This window comes from Prionailurus bengalensis, chromosome E2 (assembly GCF_016509475.1).
Source record: "Prionailurus bengalensis isolate Pbe53 chromosome E2, Fcat_Pben_1.1_paternal_pri, whole genome shotgun sequence".
Taxonomy (NCBI): domain Eukaryota; kingdom Metazoa; phylum Chordata; class Mammalia; order Carnivora; family Felidae; genus Prionailurus; species Prionailurus bengalensis.
The window spans coordinates 41,248,633-41,274,424 of record NC_057352.1 but is presented as its reverse complement, the minus strand read 5'-3'; the positions used below and the strand labels follow the sequence as shown (position 1 = coordinate 41,274,424).

Here is a 25,792-nt window from a genome sequence, read left to right as displayed (position 1 = left end):
GTTTTCCATAATGGCTCTGTCTTGAAGAGATATTTTCACTCCCATGTTCACTGCTGCATTATTCACAATAACCCAGACATGGAAACAACCACAGTATTTGTCAATGCATGAATGAATAAAGAAAATTAGACTTAAAAAGAAAAGGGAATCCCATCATTTGTGATAATTTGGAGGACTTTGGAGGACATTATGCTAAAAGACATAAGTCAGACATAGAAAGTCAAACATCGCATGATATTACTTGTAAGTGGAATCTAAAAAAGTCAGACTTTGAGAAACAGAGTGTAGAATGGTGGTTTCTAAAGACTGGGGATGGGAAAATGGGGAAATATTGGTCATACGGTACAACTCACAGTTATAAAATAAATAAGCTCCAGACATCTAATGTACAGCCTGGTGATTATAGTTAATAACGTATACTTGAAGTTTTCTAAGAGTCCAATTTAAGTGTTCTCATCACACATGACACAAAATGGTAACCATGAGAGGTGATGAATATGTTAATTACCTTGACGATGGTAATCATTACACAAGGTACACTTATATCAAAATGCCACATTGCCTACATTACATATTATTTGTCAATCAAATCTCAGTAGAGGGAAAATAGGAAACAAATATGAACATGAAAACAATTACCACGGACAATGGAGTTTTTCTATTGACACCAAAGAAAATGCTGAAAGGGCAGGAGGAAATCCCAAATGAAAATGTTAGTTGCCTTTAAATCCTTGAATATCCCTTTTAGGAGAAAGGCAGAGAATTATCCTTTAATGAACATCTTCTCAGCCCCAGACAATGTGTTGCACTAAGTTATTTAAACTAATCCTCAGACATCCTTTGAAGCCCTGACTACTTTAGGATGCAACAGATGGAAGTACTGAGGCTCAAAGGGATGATGTGAGTTCTTCGGTCCCATAGCCAGTGGGTACTGGAGGCTGGATTTTAGTTCAGATCTGCCTTCGGTTCATTTTGAGCTTCTTACTCTAGCCAAACAGCCACCAATGGGAAGATTTCCCAGGAAGGTTTGAGTGCGGTCTTTTCTCTATGCAGAAAGATCCATTATGTCATGACTGAGGGTCAGTGTAACAACACTTTGAAACTACTCAAAAATGTTTGCGGTGTGGGTTTTAAATGAGTTAGGCTTGGCTAGGCACATTAGCAACGTTTTGGAAGAGTGATGACGTAAAAACGCTTGGAACAATTGCTCATTTCCTCTGTGCCTCATGTCTCCAGGATCCACATCTGCGATTGGTTATTTGGGTCATGTTTTCAATGGTGGCTGTTCTGTGCAAGTAGGCAATTTCCGTGTCTATAATTATCCAAAGATGCTCAGTACGGCCCTTGAACCAACCCCCCACCTTACCCGCTCAGTCCCTGCTCCTCAAACAATTTATAGAACATTCAAAGCTTTTTATGCACTGTGCACACTATTTTCCTGATTGTTTATCTTCACCTGTATGGGAACTTGTGTCCTTGGACTTGTGGGTAGGACACTATAGTGTCCAACAGACTTTTAGCTGCATGGAAATTTTGCAGATCTGGCTTTGCAGACTCTGTAGCATTAGACAACTTTTCTTCACTGCTGCCTTTTTGAGACAGTCTCTCTTCTCACCTTCCTTGGCAGTAGTCTGTTCCTGCCTCCGACAGCACCACCCTGGGGTCTTCACTGATGTTTGATCCCTGTCCAGGTAGTGGGAGCTCCCTGAGATGCATGCTTTTGACCTGGATCTTTCTCTCTCTGTCCTCTCATCAAGAGCATTCCTACCCAGGCATGGCTGAATTGAGTTAAGGCTCCAGATTCTCTACCTTAGGGCTGATCTTTCTCCCTGATTCTGCTCTGCACCTATTCTGCTCTCTGCTGTGACTTTTCACACACTTGCCTTTTCCTTCCCTGGCTCGCTCATTTATTTAAACTTATTTTTGAGCTCATACTTATTGTGACATACTTAAAGTCTGACACCGCCTTGATTCTGTGAAACTTGAGGGAGAGCTGACTTGTTACTCTCCTAACATGGCAGCATATCTCTGGTGGAATTCTAATCTTTCTCCTTTCTGCTAAGGTGACTTTTTGTGTTTCTCAATGTCTCCCTCTCTCCAACATGACATTCAAGCTAGAAACTCTCTGGGACTCTCCCAGCCTTCCAAGTATCAGCTGAGTCCTAATGGTGCTATCTTCATCACACAATCTTGTGTTCCCTCTCACTCCTGTACCGGTGCCTGTGTCCCCAACACCTCATTCAGATGCTAAGTCTCTCTGCACTTCCTCCATTCTCTCTTGCTCAGACCATCTTGCCCACCCTACCTTATTAATCACCCTGACAGCCTGATTCCATGTATTGTTCCTCTGATCAAAAGCCCTCTATGATTCTTCACTGGCTATAGGATTAAAGTCATATTCTGTAGACTGACATTGAAGAACTTCCATGATCTGTCCACAGTGTGTGACAGCAACAACAAAAGAAGAGCCGGGGCACCTGGGTAGCTCAGTCGGTTAAACTTCCAACTTGGTTTGAGCTCAGGTCAAGATCTCGCAGTTTGTGAGTTTGATCCCCTCATTGGGCTCTGCACTGACAGCACAGAGCCCACTTGGGACTCTCTCTCTCCTTCTCTCTCTGCCCCTCCCTCACTAGTTCCTCTCTCTCTCTCAAAGAAACTTAAAAAAAAAAAAGAAAAGCAACTATTATTCGTTGTACTGCTTACAGTATGCAAGGCACTAGGTTATATATCTTAACATCTATAATTTCATGGAATTCTTAAAGACAAGCTAAAACTTAGGTACTGTTAATAATCCAGTTTAAAAGATAAGTAAGCTAAGATTCATAGAACCTAAGGACTTTTCCAATATCACCAAGCTTAGATGTACTGGAGCATGAACTTGAATCTAGGACTTTATAAAACCAAAATTCATGCCCTTCGCTTCTAGAGAATAATGCTTTGAATTGTTAATTATCTTTCTCCCAGTGACTGTGTCTTGTCATGTCCACTAGATAGTAAACTCACTGGTGGCAGGGGAAAAAATCTATTATTTTTGCCTCCTTTTCACAGAAGGCTACCTGCTGAAGGCTCTGTTACTGAGGCTTTCCTGACATTTGCGAGGCATGTGTACCTGGTTTCTCTTCAGCTTCCTCCCTGGGGAAGGGGACTCATCATTCCATTCCCATACAGAGCTTCACAGTCTAATGACATCACGGACGAACTCGTGTCTTTTATACTGTGAAGTGCTGCTCCATGAGTGGAAGCCTCTTTCTTGGAAGCAACATGATCTAGAATTGGAAGATTTGAGTTCTCATGTTGGCTCCCCCAGAAACGAGATAATAGGCCATTTGGAAATCCCATCATTTGTAAATGGAAGAGATTAAACTCTGACATCCATGGTTATGACCTTCGATGAATACCTTCAGACACATATATTCTGTAAACTTTAGGAAACTGCAGCTAAGCCCTCCAACAGCAGGAAGCCACCCAATTATGAACCCAGTATGCTACCCGACTTAATATAACCACCTTTGCTCCTCATTTTGGAGACAGTGTGGTGGAGTGAAAAGGAAAGGGGCTTTGGTGTTGAACAGACATATTAAAGCCAGCACTTTGGTATTTACAACTCTGGGTATCCTGGACAAGCTATTTTACCTCACTACACCTCAATAAAGGTCATTCTTCTTGCTCCGTCTCCCTCCTCACTGGCCCATAAACATGGTCCAGTAATATTCTGGAAATTATTTTCTCTTTTCTTAGAAAAACAAACAAGCTTTCTAAGTGGACAGGAGTAGTTAAAAACCTTCCGGCTAGGCTATTAGGCACAGCCCATCATAAAAGTATGAGGAGAACACTCTACAGATGAATGACCAAGACTGCTTTGCATATTTCATCATGGAATTCAGACCCAGGCTACCTAAGAACCCCTAAAACCAAATAAATAAACTAAATAAATTCACTCAAACTAGAGTTAGCATTTTTCTTTAAATAAGGAGAAAACTGATTTTTTAGTACCATAAATGCTCCTTTATGATAAATTTAGGTAAACTTGAAACTATTTAATATTTTGTATGCAAAAATCTGGCAACAGTTTGATGCATTTATGACTTTCTGAGTAGTTTGGGCAATCCCACTTCCCAAATGCAGTTTCATAAATATTCAGAGGGTGGGGGATTATAGTAAATACGAAGAAATATGCAACATGTCATTACATTTCTCAATCAAATATGCTAAACAGCTCTTTCATTCATTGTACTGAATAAAGAAGCCCAATGCAGCAGAATGATTTCTATAAAAGATTCATGTATGAAGTTTAAAAAGTAAATTTGATTAAAAAGGAAACCTAGTTGAAGCAATCCATTGAAAAAGTTATTTTAAATATAGCATGGAGAAAATATTCAAATATTAAGCTGCTCAGAATGTCTCTGTCTAATTGCCTTATTTGCATTCCACTTAGGTATTCCATCGATCGTCATACTGACCTCGACAGGTTTTTCACTATTAATCCAGAGGATGGTTTTATTAAAACCACAAAACCTTTGGACAGAGAGGAAACTGCCTGGCTCAACATATCCGTTTTTGCAGCAGAAATCCGTAAGTATTCTCCTAAGGGTTTTGATTCTACTTTACCAAATTTTATTCCATCAGACTCTATATATATTCTGGAAAATGACAGACAGCTGAGATAGAATACATTTTTTAGTCTTAAGCATATTTTTCAGTGTTTAAAATTTATTCTTGGTCATGTATTGAAGAGGACATATAAACACGTAGAGATATTTTCATTTTCTCTGGCAGAACTGGGTATAGATTTGGCAAGTGAGATCTTGACACTATAGCCATCACTGGGGGACTCCCCACTTTAGGCTGCCACTCAGTATTGTTTAAATCCTTAGAGCCTAGATTTGTGGATGCTTGTGTACCTATAGACCAGTGGTTCTCAAACTTGATCACACATTGGAATATCCTGGAGGGCTTGTATTTACTGTCTGAATTCTCTTCTTTCAGACAACCGGCATCAGGAAGCCAAAGTGCCGGTGGCCATTAGGGTCCTTGATGTCAACGATAATGCCCCCAAGTTTGCCGCCCCTTATGAAGGCTTCATCTGTGAGAGTGATCAGACCAAGCCACTTTCTAACCAGGTAATGATGCCTTCCCTTTCTCTGGCTTTGTACAAGCAATTTGGAAACAGAGTTTGATCTTGAGAGCTTCACCTGGAGATACCTGCCGCTGCCCAAGAAGTCTTCAGAGCCCTAGTTTAAGCTCTGTAGCTGTGCTCTTGTTAAACCCAGTCTTCTCAGCCAGCTAGGAATTTTTGAATAAATGATGTGCCAATGTCAGCATGATTTATTTATGGGCCACCTTTCTCTTTCAGCCAATTGTTACAATTAGTGCAGATGACAAGGATGACACAGCCAATGGACCAAGATTTATCTTCAGTCTACCCCCTGAAATCATTCACAATCCAAATTTCACAGTCAGAGACAACAGAGGTTCGTACCAAAGTTCCTATGCATTCAGAGAAGTAGAAATGGAGAATGAATGGCTTTTATATTGCAGAACACAAGTGTTTTCCCTAATCTTAATAATGGCTGTCTGTTGAAGAACAAACAAGAAGTAATAATGCCACCTTTATTTTGAGACATGTGGGCTCATTTGGTGCATATGAATAAGTGAGTGTAATTTTATTTTACTTTTTTATTGGCTTTGATATTCAAGAAGCAGTGGGGAAACCAAGTGGGGAAGCTTACAGGGTCAATATGCAAACAACCTCATTTATCTTTTTTAAGAGGTTGATAAACCCTTGGGGGGAGCATGGCTTTATGAATATTGATATCAAATAAAGCATTATAAGAGATTAGTTCAACTTTGTAAGGCAATGTAATCTTTCAGCTGGCCTTCCCTCCCAAGCATGGTTTTAATGCAGTATGGTTGGGTTCATAGCTTGTTACCTAAAGATGGTTGCAGAATTATTGCCTGAAGGGCATGAACAGAGCATTGTTTGGCCACTGTAGACATGGTGAAATTCAATATCATGCCTGCTTCTCATTTCATCAAAGAGGTTCTAGACTTACAAATTGTTTGAAGTAGCTGTTGTTCCATATAGGCCCAAACTGATACAGTCCCTTGATAAAGTTGGTACCAAGCCAGGATCAGAAAATAAGTTTCTTGACTTCTGGGCAGGCTATGTTGGTCTACAGCTGTCCCTAGAAACCCGTGACAATGCAGTTTGTAGAAGCAGGAAGACAAATGCCATCGTTCGACATAGAACTAGAAGGTAGTCCTCCTGAGCACACATGGTTTCATTAGCCACACAGTACCAGGTTATAGATTGACTGCTTTCCCAGTGACTGAGATCAGGCATATAGGAGCTTACATTAACCTAATAAGTATTTTTGCTTTCCCCATCTCTGTTATCACTCATCAGAATCATAAATACAAAACTATGTTTGGTAGCTGTGTTCCAAACAACATGCCAAGACCCTTCCCACACTCCATCCGTTTCTTTCCCTCAACACACCATAGGTAAATGTCATTATTATCATTCCCACTTGAAGATGAAGAAAATGAGGCACATAACCATCAAGTAACTTGTTCAAAGTCAATGAGCCACATAGGAGTTAGACCTAGGTTTTAAACCCAGGTTTTCAGAGGCAAGACGTTACAACCCTAAGCACTGTCCCTACTGGGTTGATTATTAGAGGAAAGAAGTTCCCCATCCTGCTTGGAGTTGAGGGGATATGATCTAGCATACTGCATTTTTATTTCTGGAACTGATTTGAGCATTTAATTATGGCCTTGTAAAATCAAGCACATATCAAAAGGGACTGTGGGATAAAATGTCCTAGGTGCTGACAGATTTTCTCTCCTGATGCTTTGCTTTCTGCAGTGGACATGCTCTTGAGAGCCTGGGTGTGAAGAAAGTAATACGACAGACCTGTGTTTTAAAGGAACCCTATGAAACAACCTGTCACTAAATGATTCCTATAATTTCAAAATAGAAATGGTACTTGGAATGCTTTAATTTTATATTTCATCTAAGAGTTTTCTTTTACTTGTTAGCTTTGGTTTATGGGCACATGTGAGTGCCTTAAGCCCCTTTGAGAGTTAAGTCTGCAGGCCACTGAGATAGAGGAGTAGTTCTTGACTGGGAGCTCACGTACCTCCAGGGGTACATGTATATAATCTAAGAATTTCCTTTTGTAAATATGCATTCCTCCAAAGAAGGAAGACCTCACATGTAGTGGGCATTCAAGAAATGCTTACTCAGCTGAACTGAACAAGGTAGCACACGTAGTGTTCCCATAACACTTTCTAAGATATGGGTACACTTCGTTTGAGTTTATGGGAATCCCTGCTTCCACTCTTGGATTTCTCCTAATTCCCAAACTATTTTGTGATAGGTTGATTGCCACATTGCCACGACCCTAGGCTTTTGTCAGTGTTGTGGTGAAGGAGATACTTATAAAACATTTCAGCATACATTTAGATTTATGAAAAGTGAGGTGATCGACTCAGTTGTTTGGAAAACTCCACTGTTCTAACATGTGTCTTATGCCATCCCCCTCTTATGATCTGTTTACTCAAATATTTGTGGGCATACTTTTATCTGTGTTTTCTTATAATCCCCAACTAACATTTGAAGCCTAACTCCTGGATGGATGCCCAGCAACATCCCTGTATGGTTGGACACCTCCTGACCCAGCAGGTGTTTCTAGGCTTTTCTCACTGTGCCAACGTCACCTCCATCACCTGCCTTGTGTTCTTTCTCTTTTATGTGTGTGGTAATATTTAGTTGCTGTGAACCCTCTGAAAACATAATACTAAGATGGAGTGTTCTCTAGGGAGTTGTAAGTATTTTACTTTGTCACAGTACTTCAGGAATGCCATCGGTATTTTCAAAAAGATGAGCCAGCCCAGTACACAGTCTGTTTCCTCTGCCCTTTCCTGTAAAAAACTAATACTATGCAGAGCTACCACTTTTGAGCGAATTGCTACTTTTTAAGAAAAATGACTTTATTAACTATGGCAAACACTTAATGAAAACTCCTATGTTTAGAGCTATTACAAAACCTTAAAGCAAATACAGTCCTATAATTATCATTTAATAGAGTCTCTTTGCTAGCTCCTAAAAGTAATTACATATTGAAGTAATCCAAAAGGAGTAATCACATTCCACATCCTATTAATAGCCTACTGAGTTACCAAATTTCTCGGCTGAAACTGTTTTCCATAGAAAACATGAGATAATGGTTTAGATCACGCTGAGTAAAAGCATCAGGTTTCTTTCTCCTTGAGTGTTTGCTTCCATTATGCCATGTAAATAATCAGGATTATGTTTGCCTAAACTGGCATAAGCATTACACATCTTTAGAAATAGGAGAAGAGAAGCCATCTTAATACACCCAAGCCTTTTATTTCATTTTCCCTTACTCCAGTCTGTAGCCAAGCTTCACAGGTGACTCAGCAGGTAGCCGGAGAGTACAACACTGGATGACTCTTCAACATTTAAGTCCATCTTGGGTTGTTAATTTAAAAAACGGTGCTGTTTGCCAGATGGAGGCTGATCTGCCTGCAGTTTTGAGATGCATTTGCTTTGAAAATATCAGACTTATGGCTTCTCTTAAAACACAAGAAATGTGTAATGAATGAGAATAGTGCAAAGAAAAAAATACTGAGAATAACCCTTCCGATCTATCTAGCTCTTCGTTAATTTATATAACTTTGTCATGGCCATTATTTTTTTTTTTCAACGTTTATTTATTTTTGGGACAGAGAGAGACAGAGCATGAACGGGGGAGGGGCAGAGAGAGAGGGAGACACAGAATCGGAAACAGGCTCCAGGCTCTGAGCCATCAGCCCAGAGCCCGACGCGGGGCTCGAACTCACGAACCGCGAGATCGTGACCTGGCTGAAGTCGGACGCTTAACCGACTGCGCCACCCAGGCGCCCCTGTCATGGCCATTATTAAACTTAATTCCTCAAACAGCCCCACAAGGTTACTCAAGAGTATTTTTATCCCCATTTTCTAGATAAGGAAGGAGAATAAGACATGAGGAGCTTCAAATATTTTCCCAAGGCACATTAGTGCAACAGCAAACAAGTTTGGGTATTTGAAGGGCTCCATCAAGTGTACACACTATACTATGAGTAGAAAGCTTATGTCTTTTCTAGTTAATTCTTTAAAAAAAAATCTTTGTTTACCCTATAGTCAAATAATCACAGTCTTTTTTTTTTTTTTTTTTTTAAATTTTTTTCAATGTTTTATTTATTTTTGGGACAGAGAGAGACAGAGCATGAACGGGGGAGGGGCAGAGAGAGAGGGAGACACAGAATCGGAAACAGGCTCCAGGCTCTGAGCCATCAGCCCAGAGCCCGACGCGGGGCTCGAACTCACGGACCGTGAGATCGTGACCTGGCTGAAGTCGGACGCTTAACCGACTGCGCCACCCAGGCGCCCCAAATCACAGTCTTCAGAAGAAGAAAAATCTGGAATTCAATTGATCAATCTAAAGTTCCAGGGGAAATTGTGAACAGGGGAAAAACTGTACTTCATGTTCAATTTAAATTATAGCCATAATAATTTCTAGTAAAATGTATTTGCAAGAATTTTATAATTTCCTTCTACTATATAATTAACACATGTTCTTTGCAAGAAAGTTAGAAAATACAAACAAGCAGGAATATTACTATAAATAATAAAATAACTTGATACTATATTATATAGAAATAATCACTGCTATTTTTGGTATCTGTCCAGACTTTTTCTTGGGATTATATATATTATATATATATACATAATTTATATAAATATAAATTATATATAAATATGTTATATGTATATAACATATATATAATATATATAAATATACTATATATATATATATGGTATAATACATATGTGGTACACACACACACACACACACACACACACACACACACACACAATCAGCATCAATACGCTTATGTCAACATTTTCTTCTAAATGTCTCCCTAACTTCCACTATAAAGATGTCTGATCTCAGTTAACCATTGTGTAAGTACATTGTTTTCACACACCTTTGCCAAATATCTAATTACTATTTTAGGATAAATTTCTAGAGTGGAATTATTGGGTCAAAAGCTTTTGGTATTTAATTGACAAACTACCCATCAGACATATGTATACTAACAGAAATACTTATAATACCATTAGCAAAATAGGTATTCCACACATGTAAGCCAACTCTAGATTTTATTACTTTTTCAAATCATTGGCAATTTGATAAGTGAAATACAATCACATTTTAAAATTTCAATGCCTTTGATTACTAGTAAACCTAGGATTTTTTAAATAAGCATTGATCATTTATTTCCTTTTTCTTTTGTAAATGTGCTTTTCCCATTTAAAAAAAAATTAATGTTCATTTATTTTTGAGAGAGAGAGAGAGAGAGAGAGCATGAGCAGGGCAGGGGCAGAGAGAGAGACACACACACAGAATCCAAAGCAGGCTCCAGGCTCTGAACTGTCAGCACAGAGCCTGACGCAGGGCTCAAACTCACTGGCTGTGAGATCATGACTTGAGCCAAAGTCAGACGTTTAACCAACTGAGTCACCCAGGCACCCCATGTACATTTTTGTGAATTATATATTCACCTATTTACAGTTGATTTGTAAAGTGTCTTCATCTTTTAATGTTAATGACCTTGGACCTAGCATACCTACTACATAGATTTTCCCAGTGTTTCAATGTCCTTTCGATTCTGATTGTGCTATGTGTGTAATTAGACGTTGCACTTCTTTTTAAAAAAAAATTTTTTTTTCAACGTTTATTTATTTTTGGGACAGAGAGAGACAGAGCATGAACGGGGGAGGGGCAGAGAGAGAGGGAGACACAGAATCGGAAACAGGCTCCAGGCTCTGAGCCATCAGCCCAGAGCCCGACGCGGGGCTCGAACTCCCGGACCGCGAGATCGTGACCTGGCTGAAGTCGGACGCTTAACCCACTGCGCCACCCAGGCGCCCCTAGACGTTGCACTTCTTATACCAGGTTTTCTCTGCTTAATATTATCTTTAGCAATGCTCTCATTATCCAAAATTGATGTCAGTATTCACCTATATTTTCCTTCTTGTACATCTTGCTTCCCATTTCCACCATTTATCCATTTGAAATACATATATAACCTCAATTGGTTGGACATTTCCTAAATATCATTTAAGAAATGGTCAGTCTTTTCCGCCTGCTTTGACATACCATCTTTATTATCATCTATGTTACATAATCCAGTTGACCCTCGAACAACATGGGTTTGAAAGACACGGGTCCACTTACACATGGATTTTCTTTCTAGATAAATACAGTATGGTACTGTAAATGTATTTTTTCTTCTTCATGATTTTCTCAGTAACATTGTCTTTTCTCCACCTTTATTGTAGGAATACAATATATAATATAATATACAAAATATGTGTTACTCGACTGTTTATATTACCAGTAAGGCTTCTGGTCAATAGTAGGCTATAAGTAGTTAGGTTATGGGGAAGTTGAAAGTTATAAGTGGATTTTCGATTGCGTGGGGGGTCAGTGCCCCTATCTCCATGTTGTTCAAGGGTCAGCTTGTATTAGATTTTTTTGGACCTTAAATTCTTACCATTCTATTTACTCTAGTGCTGGTATTATAATTTTCTTTACTATTGCATACACATCTATGTGAAAATCTGACATATGTTTCTCCAAATTATTTTCATTTTATTACTCTTAGTACTCTTAACTTTTGGTTTCTTTGTTCCTCCAGATAATCTTTATAATTATTTTTCAGGTGCCTGAGGAGTATTTTTGTGAATTTTATTGAGTTTACCTTAAATTTGTGGATTCACTTAAGAACTAAAAGTTTTAAAATATTCTTTCCATCCAGAAGCATGATTTGACTTTCCAATGAATCAGTTCTCTTTGTATTGCTATCAGGAATGTTTTGTAGCCGTCTTCTGTGTATTTCTTATTCAGCTTATGGCTAGATACTTTATATTTTGGATGTTGTTGTGAAGTGGATTTTTAAGTTGTTTTCTAAGTGAATATTTTTAGTATAAACTATGGCCATTTTAATGAACTTTTTATTATTTGGACATTGTTCTAAGGTGATAAAACTTCTCAGCTGATTTGCCTGGATTTTCTAAAGAGACAACTACATAAAAATTAAATAATGCAATTTGTTTTGTCTTCTTTTAAGATTTGGTGGGGTTTTTTTTTGTTCTATTTGCATAGATTTACACTTTTAAAATGTGTTAAATAACAGCAATGATAACAGGCATTCTTGCTTTACTTGTTACTTAAGACTTTTTACAGTTTCACCAATAAGCGTAATATTGGTAGTAATATTAAAATTAATATTTGTGTTGTTGGGTATGTGTGTGTTTTAGGAAATTTCCTTTCCATTATTATTTTATTTAGAAAAAGTGGATATTCAATTTTTATCATAATTTTTGGATTCTAACCAGAGAAGAGTATGATTTTGTCCTTTGACCTAATGATTTGTTAAAGGAATTAAATTGAAATATCCTAATATTGAACCTCATATTTTTAATTTCCAAACCTTCTGTTCCAAACAGTGATCATGTGATAAAATATAGAGGAAAGAGCAAGGGTTAGCAATTAAATGCTTGGCTTTACTCTTTATTGCTGGAATGGGAACAGTCTTAACATGAATCCCTGAATATTTGCCATACGATTAATCCTATTACTGTTTTATTTTTACAAACTGTCAATTATTACATCACCCCTAATTCCTAGGAATTAGTGTTTTGAGAGGGGACAGCAGTGAAATACCAAAAGGTGGGCACAGTTGGAACACATCTCAGGCTCCAAGAACCCCAGGGTTGCATGCTATCCAGTAGGCCAGCTCAACTAAAGTTGGAGGCCTATGAGATCATCGGGTTATTTAGCTATTGAAACATCTCTTAGTCATTTGAGCAACCGAGGACAGTTTTAGGACCTTGCAATAAGTTCCTATTTTAACACCAACAAAAATACTCAGGATTTTCAAGTCAACAAATGAAAAAAGCAGCCCTTTTGACATTATGAAGCACCTTCCCTATTTCATTTGACCTTCTTCAGCCTTTTAATGTTTCTTCCATATTTCAAGTCAGTGTGACTTCCAACAAAAATGAGGTAATTTAAGGGGCGCCTGGGTGGCTCAGTTCGTTGAGTGTCTGACCATTGATTTCAGCTCAGGTCATGATCTCAGGGTCATGAGATGGAGCCCTACGTCGGGCTCTGCACTGAGCATGGAGCCTGCATGAGATTCTCTCTCTCTCTCTCTCTCTCTCTCTCTCTCTCCCTCCCTCTGTCTCTCCCTCTCTCTCCTTCTCTCTCTCTCTCTCCCTCCCTCTCTCTCTCTCTCTCTCCCTCTGCCCCTCTCTTCCAGTCCAACTCTCTCTTTAAAATAAAATAGAAAAAAATTGTAATTAAAGAAAAACAAATGAGGTAATTTCATAGTTCCCCAATTACAATCTCCTTCCATCTTCCACAATCACAAGAAAATGAGCTTCTCTGCCTGGAATGTACACACCTCCTACCTATTCCTCCTCTTTCAGGTGTCCCAATAAATAAAGTCACTGAGGCGAAGCTTTGTCAGATATCCCCAGGCTATCTTGGGTGCTTCCTCCTCTGTCCTCCAGGAACACTGCAGTAGTTTTTCATATTTTCCTTATCTTGCATTCTAAACATTCATTTCCCCATCTTCTCCCACTTAGAACATGAGCTCTGTGGGGACAGCATCCCAGCACTTAAGAACAGTGGGTTGACCAAATGCAAGGATTAAAATGAAAGAGTGGCTTGGGAAACATGTGACGTGCTCACAAATTTCAGGGATCTGTTATTATTAGGGGAAAATAATTATGTTATAACATAAGCATCAGGCTAAAAAAGACACTCACCTTTTAATGCCGAATGCTCTGAGGAGTCAGTACCACATAGCGTACCTCTTCTTTCCACAAAGTTATATTGGACATCCAGAGTTTGGATACAGGAAGAGATGACGTTGAAATGTGCTTATTTTGCAGGAATATTATCTAAGATGGGCCAAGTTGCAGATCAAATGAGCTCTGATACCTGATGCATTCAGAGTGAAGTCTGATCTGCTAAAAAATGCAAAAAAGACCAAAAAACAAAAGAAAACAGAAAGGGTACATGAGAAGCAGTTTTGGCTGAATAAATCGGGATAGCCAAGACAGATTCACCCCGATTAGACCAACTGGCAAACGTCTTTTTTTTTCCCTCCCCCACTAGCACTTTTTTTTTTTGTCTAAGCTTAGAAAAATTCTTTTTTTTATGAGTAGCATCAGACAGCATCCAAATAGGCTCTGTTTTTTTACTTTCATCATTTAAAGATAGCCAAATAGATTTCTATGGAACTTTTTCCCCTCATAATTGCTTCAATATGGAAGATGCTCTATTGGCAGATCAAAATGGCAGATGTCTTTTAATGCTCTGCCATTTTCTCTGTGTAAATAATTATGTTCCTTTTCCGCCTGAATTTCATTGCAGCAGTTTGTCCATTACAACGCAGCTTATCTGGGAATTCGCTCCTTCCCCAGCCCAACACAAAAAGATAGGTCATTTTGGTGGAACAGACACATTATTCTTTCAGGGTTTCCTCTGGTCACTGACTTAAATAACTCCTGGGATTTCTCAACTCACTAAAGGACCCAAAATGTTTATATCCCACTGAATTCTGTAGTAGTTTTCCTTGTCTTAAATCAAGAAATACTTAGGCAATATGTTTCTTTTTCCCTCCCAAGAAGAGAATTCTCCTCATACAAAAACGGAGGGAGAGTTAATTTCAAAGGAAGTGGTCAATTATAACAATGAAAAATCTATTAATACCAGCCAACAGTGCACACTTAGATGTCTGATACACACACGCATTTAGATATCTCTACAATGTTATTTATTGTATTTCATATTTTGCCAGTCCCTCGGTATCAAAGGTGTTAATTAAAAAATCATGATGATATCCTCCTAGAGTGTAGCTCTTTAATTCATTTGGAAGACATTACAGCCATCAGAGTCTTGGGTCAAACAATCTTCTTCATTAACATGCATACACAAGCTATTAAGGTCATCTTTGAGTATAAGTAAAGTCAAAAATATAAGTGCTCCAAACTTTAAAAGTATTATTTAAAATTTCTGTTATTTCATTCCCTCAGATTGAAGATGGCAAATATATGGCATCAAAAATTTCAGTTAAGGTTTGAAAAATCACAAATCTAAATGAGTATAAAAAACCTAAATAAGTGGGGGTTCCTGAATGCCTTAGTTGGTAGAGCAGGTGACTCTTGACCTTGGGGTTGTAAGTTCAAGCCCCACACTGGGATTAGAGTTTATTTAATAAAAACAAATTGTAATCTAAATAATTAAACTTTCCAGTGATGTCTTTTGTAGAATATATTCCTCTAAAAGTATTAAAGCTTAAAACTCCATTAAGACTTCTGAGACACATACTGTATCATATATAGATATATACACACATATACTTCACATACATACCTATATATTTTTTTCAATTATCCTGATAGAACTATGGCCACATTTCTAGGGAAAGTGGAGAGGGCCCAGAGGATTATTCTGCTAGCGACGGCATAACTGTCTTAAAGTGTGTCAGAACTTTTTAAGTGGTAGATGGATCTACTTTGTCTCAGGTTTGAGCAAAGGTAGAGATGGTAGTTTGGGTCAGAAGTGAACAAAGTAAGAGCAAGGTTTGGCTTCAATCCTCTAGATGCTTAATAGTCTCCAGAGAGGCCTTCATCTGATCAAAGTGAACAATGACAGAAGGACAGAAGAAACAGAGTGGCCAAGAAAGGGCATCTTAAGAGCTTTAGGGAAGCTGCTGAGGTGACTGATTCTCTCACCTTAGCTCAAGCCTTTCTCCTGACATCATGGTGAGACCATGGTGTACTAATTCTGTGCTGCAGATGCTTTTCTTTTTCAAGTTTTTAAACATACAGAGTCTATGCCTTATGCTGCCCATTTGCTCTGCTCTCAGTGTTTTTTTTTTTGTTTTTTTTTGTTTGTTTGGTTTTTTTTTTTTTTGGCTAATACAAGATTACACCGAGTGTGATCTATCGATCGAGGGCTGGTTACCCATCATAGTTTCCCCTTTTAATGTCAGTTGTATGTATCCCTCCAATGGGCTACATCATCATCATAACCCTTATGTTTGCATCCCAAACTGGTACCATGGAGACAATCATTATCAGGTCCCTTTACATTTTGTTAGTGTAATGACAAAGTGTGCAGGTAAAAACAGCATGTAATTAGGAGTCCAGGTTGTAGACATAAAAATTTGAAATCTGAATTTATTTTCCATTAATGGAAACACTACATTTTGTGCATGACATATGCTAGTAATTAATGACCCTATTTGCAAGGTTTTGCCTAAGTAGGGGGAAAATGAAACTGGTTATGTGTCTGTGGCCAGGAATGAGAACCCTGGGTGTCAGGATGAAAAAGTGAAGTGCTTGAAAAACATTTTCTTACTGTGGGAAATATGTTGCCCAGGATTGAGGAGCGTGAACTATTTTCTTACCTCTGGATGATGAGCTCTTCTGTGTAGACCCTTGCGTTCCAAGCTGCAATGACATTTCCAGGAATTCACTTGCCTCTCTCTGCCAATAAGTTTCTCTTCCTCATTAGTTTATTGCTCAAAGAGGATCGCTTCCAGGAAAGAATTAATATTTACTGAGCATCTCCAACAGTCTGTCGCTGTGCTAAGTACCTTTATGAATGGAATCGTTTTAACATTTAAAATTATTAGTTTCCTGGGTGAGAATATAGAAACTCAGGACATTTACTTACTACAGTTGAAGTCAGGCAATTAATATGTAAACGATTCAAGATTCAAAACCAGGCCTGTTTGACCCCAACTACTGAGAGACTTGCTCTTTGGAAGCTTTATAAAGGAAAAGGATCTGAGAAATCTCTTGATGGAAATTTAAACATTGGTAACATTTGCCTTTTTCTGCCTCATCTTATTAGCCATGGAGCCAATTCGACACTTCCCTGAAAAAAAAAAAAAGGCTCATGGAGCCTCTTTTATCCATGAGGCACCCATAAACCTTAGGAATGTGTATATCCAAAGTGAGGGGACCCTCTCAAAAATACATAAGCAGTGACTGCCAATGAAAATGATTTGGATGAAAGAGAATCCATAGTCAAACAGAATGCAAAGTTGATTTTCAGTATAACAAGTTTGTGTTATTATGGCTAGTTTGTTTCTTTTTCAGTGTGTTTTTCTAGATCTGTTTTCATGAAATTCCTGCCCATAGTGGTGGCACTTTTTTTAGCCGAAGATCAGTGATCAGAGTGGACCACAAGAAAGACCATCAGGGGACACAGCACTGACTCCTCTAAAATGGCCATCCCAAAAGAAAGCTCACTCTCCCATTGGTACAGAGTCCAGTTGGATCTACAGGAGAAATATTTTATTCATTCAAACAACGCTGAGCACCTAAGTGCCAAGCCAGGCTGTTTACACAGTTTTCTGGTCTATCACAGCTACCCTGATCCAGTCATGAGTGCTGGAAGATATCAATAGTGGGTGTTAAATATTCTGGTGGAAGGATTCCCTGAGCCATAGAATAACCATAGCTTTTATTATGTTATTTGACTCCAGTAACAACCCTGTGAGGCTTGCTTGATATCAACCAGGGTCCTCATTTTAAAGATGAACAAGTAAGGCTCTAGACAGGAAAACTGATTCATTTTAAAGCATGTAATTAGTGTATGCCCATGAAGAGACTTTCAGTCCATTTCTTTCCCACCTCTTCAACTAATCTTAAATCCATATGTGTAACATGTTTGGCTAGAAGAACTTTTTAAAAAGTTCTTGAGATTCTTGAGTCATCTGTGTGGCTCAGTCAGTTAACTGTCTGACTCTTGATTTTGGCTCAGGTCATGATCTCACCGTTTGTGAGTTGGCCCCACATCGGGCTCCTCATGGACAATGCAGAGCCTGCTTGGGATTCTCCCTCACGCTGTCTCTCTCTGCCCCTACCCACTCCCTCCCCCCTCAATATAAATAAATAAACATTAAAAGTTCTCAAGATTCTACTGGTCCATCACTTGGAGATGGTGAATGGTCTGGTCAGCTGGGTTCCTTGATGAGCTTTTATGTCACAGTTTCAGTGTGTCTTGGGGGACTCACTTGTTCAGAATATGAAACATCTTTCAATCACATGCCTGTGTCCTGCTCAGCTCCATGTTTTCCATTAGTGTTTGATTTTCAGTCACTATCATGGGTAAGCCAGCATGCTGTGACCTGGAGGCACACTCTTGGGTGGATGGCACATTAAAGAACAGATTTTAAATCCTGCCTTCCACAGGTTTCCAAAAGCAAAATACCCAGTTTACATTCCCTCCAAAACAACACCCTGGGTGACAGGATGCGACCCAACAGATAATCTAAGTGAATGATCTTTTGGGAATGTTGCTTGTATCAGAGAAGTGTATTTGGCCAAACAATCTAATTAATTTGCTTTCCATCTTAGATTTTTAATTTTTATTTCTATTCATAGTGGCATTAGTGACATTTCAGATTATTAAAATGGGGTAGATGTTGTCACTTTTAATTTGTGAAAATCTTATTTGAGCTCAAAAAATGTATGAGAAGGGAAAGAAAAAACGTATTTTGAAAAAATTTATTTATATGTGAATTTTTTTGTATTTCTTAAGCATAGAAACGGTATAGGCTAGAACAGGAAAGAACAGTCAGGAAGCAGAATTTTCAGTTAACAGCCTTTTGGGCTACTTTGTTTTTATTTTTTCATGATTTTCCATACTATGTGGAATTTTTTTCCAGTGATAAGAACAATATATGCCAGTCATACTAAATTCAGAAAATATAGAAATGAGGGCTAGCTGTTCTGCCTTGCTTTGTTTGAAATGCTGGCAACAAAGGACAGAGAATCTGTCGCGATACAGCTCGCTAAAAACCAATGCATACACACACCTTACCTTCTGTAACACTCAGAATATCTGCTCATCCCTCAACTGAATCTGCCTTTTATATTTAATAAATTTTATCTCACAGAGAATATATTATATTTCCTTTCACCTAAAATATACCCATTTAAATTTGAGATTCTAAGGTATTTCTTCCTACAACAAGAGCTAATTCATGGTACTGTCAATCCATTCTAAACCCACTAGCTTTTGGGCCATCATGTTGCCCATACATTCATATTGCTATAAGTTACTGATTCTAAACTGACATACAGAGGCAAGCCATGTTGAGGATGTGTGTGTGTGTGTGTGTGTGTGTGTGTGTGTACATAATTTGATAGAACATATTTAAAATTTCACCTTTTTTATAATTACCAGTGTTGTCCCCCCAGAGCGCACAGCCTGGAGGGGCACCTGAGTGGCTCAGTCAGTTAAGCAACCGGCTCTTGGTTTGGGGCACCTGGGTGGCTCAGTCAGTTGAGCCTGCAACTTGGGCTCAGGTCATGATCTTACACTTTACAGGTTTGAGCCCTGCGTCGGGCTCTGTGCAGACAGCTCAGAGCCTACAGCCTGCTTTGGATTCTGTGTCTCCTTCTCTCTCTGTCCCTCCCCAACTCATGCTCTCTATCAAAAATAAACAAACATTAAAAAAATTTTAACATACAGTCTGGAAAAAATGTTGGCTGGTATAGATATGCAGAAAACATGATGAGGAAGTAGTTGGGGGCATTGGTTACAAAATATTGAAAAATATATGGAAGCCAACATCGGGAATTTTGGTTAAACCTTTCTCAGAACACAGTTATGCCATTTATTCAAAAAACATTTCTTGAATGTCTCTTGCGTGTCCATCCCTGGAAAGACAGATGAATGAGATGAAGTCCACTATTCTTAGAAGTTCACAATCTAGGCGAGGTCAAAGTGGTTATGTCAAGAAATAAAGACAGAATAGTGGGGTGTCAATTTCTATAAGAATATATAGTGCTGGGTGCCTGGGCGCATAAGCCAATTAAGCGTTTGACTCTTGATTTTGGCTAGGATCATGAGATGGAGCTCTGTCTCAGGCTCCACGCTGAGTGGAGTCCACTTAGGATTCTCCCCCCTTCTCTCTGCCGCTCTCTCATTTGTGTACATGCTCTCTCTCCTCTCTCCCTCTCTCAAAAAAAAATTAATAAATAATAATACATAGTGTTTTGGATCACAAAGGAGATGTTGGGAGGGGTCTAGAAAGGCTGCCCAAAGTGGTGGCTTTTGGGTTCAGTTCTGAGGCTTGAGGGTTTTCCTCCCATGCTCATAGGAACAGCTTTCTGGGGCAGCAGAACAATGGGTAAAAAGGCAGTGGGGGAGGTGTGGTGTGCTTGGGAAACAGAAGCCATGTCTGCATGTCAGGCTGAACTGGGGCATGTGGAATGGATAGGGTATGACCCTGGAAGGCAAATAATGTCTTAAAAATAGAGAAAAATCTAGTGTTTTTCGGTAGGGCTGTGTTGTGTGGACAGCAGAGATAATTTGGAATTATTTTAAGCAGGAGGCATGACATGTTTAACTAGCTGGTGGATGGTGCTTGAATTTCAAAGAGACTATAAACCTGCTACTGGGTTTTTATAAAAAGTTCCTCTTTAAACATATATTCCTTTAGGACTTATGAGTGGGCTCACACTATGGGCAAGGTTTGCGTGTGAACTGGAAATGTCTTAAAACAACACAAAAACAAAAGCAGACAAACAGAAACTGGCCAAAGGCTTGCCATGAAGTAGGAAAGTACAAACATGAAAAATATTTTTCTGTTTGCTTCTTCTCACACTCACTTATATATTTAATTATCTCCTATACTCCCATAGAGTATGTGGTCTGAACCCACACTTTCTTGTGGTATCTGACGAAAGGGGCAGTACCTTATCAGAAAACAGTGTGCTTAACTTGCCCGTGGGGACATTTGTATCTACCCCATATTAAAAAAAAGAACCAATGTCTGAGTTTGGTTCCAAAATATGGAGACATTATTCTGCAAGGCCAGATGCCTGTAGCTTCTACAGATACCTAGATTAAGGATTCTGGCTGTTGACCTTGATGATGAGAAGTTCAGCCTCATGTCTGCCAAGCTGAATGCACAAATATTCATGCCGTGATTCCAAAGGTCTCCTTTCCTCCAACAGATAACACTGCAGGGGTGTATGCCCGGCGTGGAGGCTTCAGTCGGCAGAAGCAGGATCTGTACCTCCTGCCCATCGTGATCAGCGATGGCGGAGTCCCTCCCATGAGTAGCACCAACACCCTCACCATCAAGGTCTGTGGGTGTGATGTGCATGGTGTACTGCTGTCCTGCAATGCTGAGGCCTACATCCTGAATGCCGGCCTGAGCACAGGGGCGCTCATCGCCATCCTCGCCTGCATCGTCATTCTGCTGGGTAAGCGGACTCCGCTGTGGCCTGCAGGAAGGGTTTTGCAACCAGATGCCCATCCTGGAAACATACACTTCTGGAGTGCAGGCTGGTTAGCAGAACTATGCCAAGGACTGTGGCTACAATTTGAGACAAGAAGGAGGTGGTGTCTGCTCCGGTCCATTTTATGATTTGGGTGGCAACTTGACAAGCATTTTGAGCAGGGTCGGGGAAGGGTTCTGATGAGCAAATTGTCAGGCACTGCAGGACAGCACAGCAGCAACCAGCCGGGGGTGCTGTAGGGGGACATCTGAGAAGGTCTTGCACAAGAGGAATTCAGGCAGAAGTGTGGGATATGAGCAGCAGTTTGCCTTAGAAGATGAAAGAGAAGGGGCGCCTGGGTGGCTCAGTTAAGTGTTTGACATTGGCTCAGGTCATGATCTCATGGTCCATGAGTTCGAGCCCTGCATCAGGCTCTGTGCTGACAGCTCGGAGCCTGGAGCCTGCTTCAGATTCTGTGTCTCCCTCTCTCTCTCTGCCCCTCCCCTGCTCATGCTCTGGCTCTCTCTTTCTCTCAATAATAAATAAACGTGAAAAAAAAACATTTAAAAAAATAGGAGGAAAGAGAAGAGTTAGGGACAGAAGGAGTAATCATGAGGCCACAGACAATGTCTGAAGGACTTAAGGAAATGGATGAGGTTGGCCTGGCCAAGCTGGATCTTGACTCCTCCTCTGATTATCTGAGAGCAAGCCTCAGTTTTGGGGGACCCCTGGGAGGCTTTTCCTGCACTTGCAGGCTGAGTTAGCTGCCCCACTTCTGCATTTTCATGTCCTCTCTGGTTTACTCTGAAAGAACAGCAGTGTGCCCATGCTAAGAACATTTACCGTGGCTGGCCTTCAGCAAGATGAGATCACATGGGAGAAAAATCAGGACTCAAACCCAAGGATGTCTGACACCAAATTTATGCTCGTTCCATGGTGTTTCATTCTCCACTGAATGAGTAGGCGGCCCAGCTGCACAGCGAACAGCCCCTGAGTTCAGGTCAACAAAGAGTTCTTGAGAATTATCTGGGTACCAGGTCCTGTGTTCAGCCCTGGGAGATAAAGAGAAGAATCAGACATCATCTTTGTCCTTGACTATTCACAGTCTATCAGGGAAGATACGAGTGAACAGATAAATCAGAGGCATGGGGTGAGTGCCATGATAGGGACATGAATAAAAGGTGATGGGGGCACACAGCAAGAATTGCCTCACATTGACTAAGGTCAGGGACATCTTCCTAGAGGAAGTGACATACTTGTTGGATGCTGAAGAATTTTCCAGATGGTGAGAGAGACTGGGATGGATAGATTTTCCAAGCAGAGGGAACAGAATGCCAAAGAGCTCGAGGAAATTCAGAGTCTGGGGAGGGGGAGCCAGATATGTAAACCAAATTATAAGTTATGATGATAGAAGAACGGGGCCAGGTGGGTGGTGGAGTGCATGCCAGTAGCCGTGTCTGGTGTCAGAATGAGATGCCGAGATAGGTTTCCATGATGAGAGAGAAGAGTCAGCCAAACAGGAAGTGGAAAGGACTGGTCTGGACGTAGGTGTTGTCAAGAACAAGGCACAGGGGAGGGACACTGCTTGGTGAGCGCTGGGAGCCGGTCACAGTCCACACAAGGTCAAACCCTCAGTCTTGCATCTCCCAGTGATGATGCACCGACTAGGGCTCCCAGACCACCTGTCAGATTCAGCCACAAACATTTTCTTTAGTCTAGCCATGGCAGAGTGTTTTCATGGAATATCATAGAAACCTCTTGTAGCGATGCTAGGTTGCCTGAGCGTAGTCGAATCACCTTTCCCAGGGACGAGATGGAGCTGTTCCTCCGGGCTTCAGCTGATGCTGTTTCCCTATATGCAAATAAAGAGGAGATTTGTCTTCTGGGGGTCATTAGAAACTTCCCCTCTTCCATACGGTGGTCTGAAGAGAACCCTGCCACATTTATGATAAGATTTCTTATTAAGGTAGAGTAGGACTCCTGTTCATTCTTCCCAGCCCCCAGCCCTCTGGGCAGGAACTAGCATCACCTCTTATAGAAAGGTAGGACTGAGGTCTCTGAACGTCCTCGTTCATAAACTTTGGAGAGACAGCTGTCTTCCGTTGGAAAACGAAACCGACATAAGCCATTTTTAACAGGCTGCAGACCAATATATTTAGAATCTTCCCAATTCTGAGGAACATGACTTCCAAATAGCATTGGATTCATTTGTAAAAAGCTCAAAATAGTTCCAACTTGCCAGTTTGTTTGGGTATCATCTTTTCCTGGCGGCATTTTGCAGAGGAAGAGACAGGTGGAGGGCAGTTTTACACATCTTTGGGGATTCCAGGTAAAGCTCTCATTTCACACAGTGATAGACTGGTTCCTATTCTGAAGCTTGTACACACCATGTCTTACAGTAAGCAGAGTTCTCCTGGTGGTGGGTGGGGAGAACCCAGAAATACTGGGCTTGACCTATGCTTACTTTCTTGTGCTTTCCCCATAGTCATTGTAGTGTTGTTTGTGACCCTGAGACGGCAAAAGAAAGAACCACTCATAGTCTTTGAGGAAGAAGATGTCCGTGAGAACATCATTACCTATGATGATGAAGGGGGCGGGGAAGAAGACACAGAAGCCTTTGATATTGCCACCCTCCAGAATCCTGATGGGATCAATGGATTTATCCCTCGCAAAGACATAAAACCCGAGTATCAGTACATGCCTAGGCCTGGACTCCGGCCAGCACCCAACAGTGTGGACGTCGATGACTTCATCAACACGAGAATACAGGAGGCAGATAATGACCCAACTGCCCCTCCTTATGATTCCATCCAAATCTATGGTTACGAAGGCAGGGGCTCAGTGGCTGGGTCCCTGAGCTCCTTAGAGTCTGCCACCACAGATTCAGACTTGGACTATGACTACCTACAGAACTGGGGACCTCGTTTTAAGAAACTAGCAGACTTGTACGGTTCCAAAGACACTTTTGACGACGACTCTTAACAATAATGGTACAAATTTGGCCTTAAGAACTGTGTCTGGCATTCTGAAGAATCTAGAAGATATGTAAACAGGTATTTTTTTAAATCAAGGAAAGGCTCATTTAAAACAAGCAAAGTTTTACAGAGAGGATACATTTAATAAAACTGCAAGGACATCAAAGTGGTAAATACTGTGAAGTACCTTTTCTCGCAAAAAGGCAAATATTGAAGTTGTTTATCAACTTCGCTGGAGAAAAAAACCACTTGGCGTACAAAATATTTAAGTGAAGGAGAAGTCTCATGGTGAACTTACAATGAAGGGAAATCGTTTATGTGTTATGAACATCTAAGTCTTTTCTTCTTCTTCTTCTTCTTCTTCTTCTCCTTCTTCTTCTTCTTCTTCCTTTTTTTTTTATTTGTCAAAGAAGCTTCCAGAAAATTAGAAAGGACAACAGTTCTGAGCTGTAATTCCGCCTTAAACTATGGACACTCTATATGTAGTGCATTTTTAAACTTGAAATATATAATATTCAGCCAGCTTAAACCCATACAATGTATGTACAATACAATGTACAATTATGTCTCTTGAGCATCAATCTTGTTACTGCTGATTCTTGTAAATCTTTTTCCTTCTACTTTCATCTTAAACTAATACGTGCCAGATATAACTGTCTTGTTTCAGTGAGAGGCGCCCTATTTCTATGTCATTTTTAATGTATCTATTTGTACAATTTTAAAGTTCTTATTTTAGTATACATACAAATATCAGTATTCTGACATGTAAGAAATGTTACGGCATCACACTTATATTTTATGAACATTGTACTGTTGCTTTAATATGAGCTTCAATATAAGAAGCAACTTTGAAATAAAAAACAGATTCTTTTTTAATTCTGGGTTTCATTCTTAACATTGAAACGTTTAAGTATTTCTAATGACCCATTTATATTTCTAATTTAAGATAATTGTGATCTTTTAATAACCCTATTTATGAGATGTTGTAGTCTGCTGCTTTTATTGTTTATTTAAAATCAAGTATGTTTTGCAAATGTTGCTTTTTTTTTTCAGACAAGATTCTGTAACATCGTTTAAAGCTTTCTTGTACATTCTCAGTGTTAGCTTCCTGGCTTCTCTTTGCACACATCTTCTGAAAAAGAAGGATGCGAAAGATCTAGGTCAGTCTCTGATTTTGCAATACTTGTTACATAATAGGCATTTATCTTGTATATCAGTAATTCAATGGTTATGAGAGATGAATCCATGAGGAAATGAAATGATCAGACCTCTAAAGTTCCAAGATGTAGATTTTATGCCCGATACTGAGCATTTGGGGGTTGGGCGAGGGAAGGGTCAAAAATAGAAATATGCTACATGTAGTTATCAGACATCCGATGTTATTCTATTTTTCCCTACTTTGATCTTGCCAGGCTCTCATAATGACTCTGACAGTTGA

At 39.7% G+C, this 25,792-nt stretch overlaps 1 protein-coding gene across 3 annotated transcripts in view; it reads left to right on the top strand.

The window, feature by feature from the left end:
* The window catches only part of LOC122494332 (cadherin-11), a 151,797-nt gene extending 126,567 nt beyond the window's left edge, over window positions 1-25,230 (top strand). For all 3 annotated transcript variants that reach the window (XM_043599394.1, XM_043599395.1, XM_043599396.1), the window contains 5 exons: window positions 4,436-4,572; window positions 4,987-5,120; window positions 5,354-5,471; window positions 21,113-21,364; window positions 23,865-25,230. In XM_043599394.1, the coding sequence (XP_043455329.1) occupies window positions 4,436-4,572; window positions 4,987-5,120; window positions 5,354-5,471; window positions 21,113-21,364; window positions 23,865-24,361 (1,138 nt within the window). In that variant the 3' untranslated portion in view covers window positions 24,362-25,230. The remainder of the gene's footprint in view (window positions 1-4,435; window positions 4,573-4,986; window positions 5,121-5,353; window positions 5,472-21,112; window positions 21,365-23,864) is intronic.
* The last annotated feature ends 562 nt before the right edge of the window (window positions 25,231-25,792 follow it).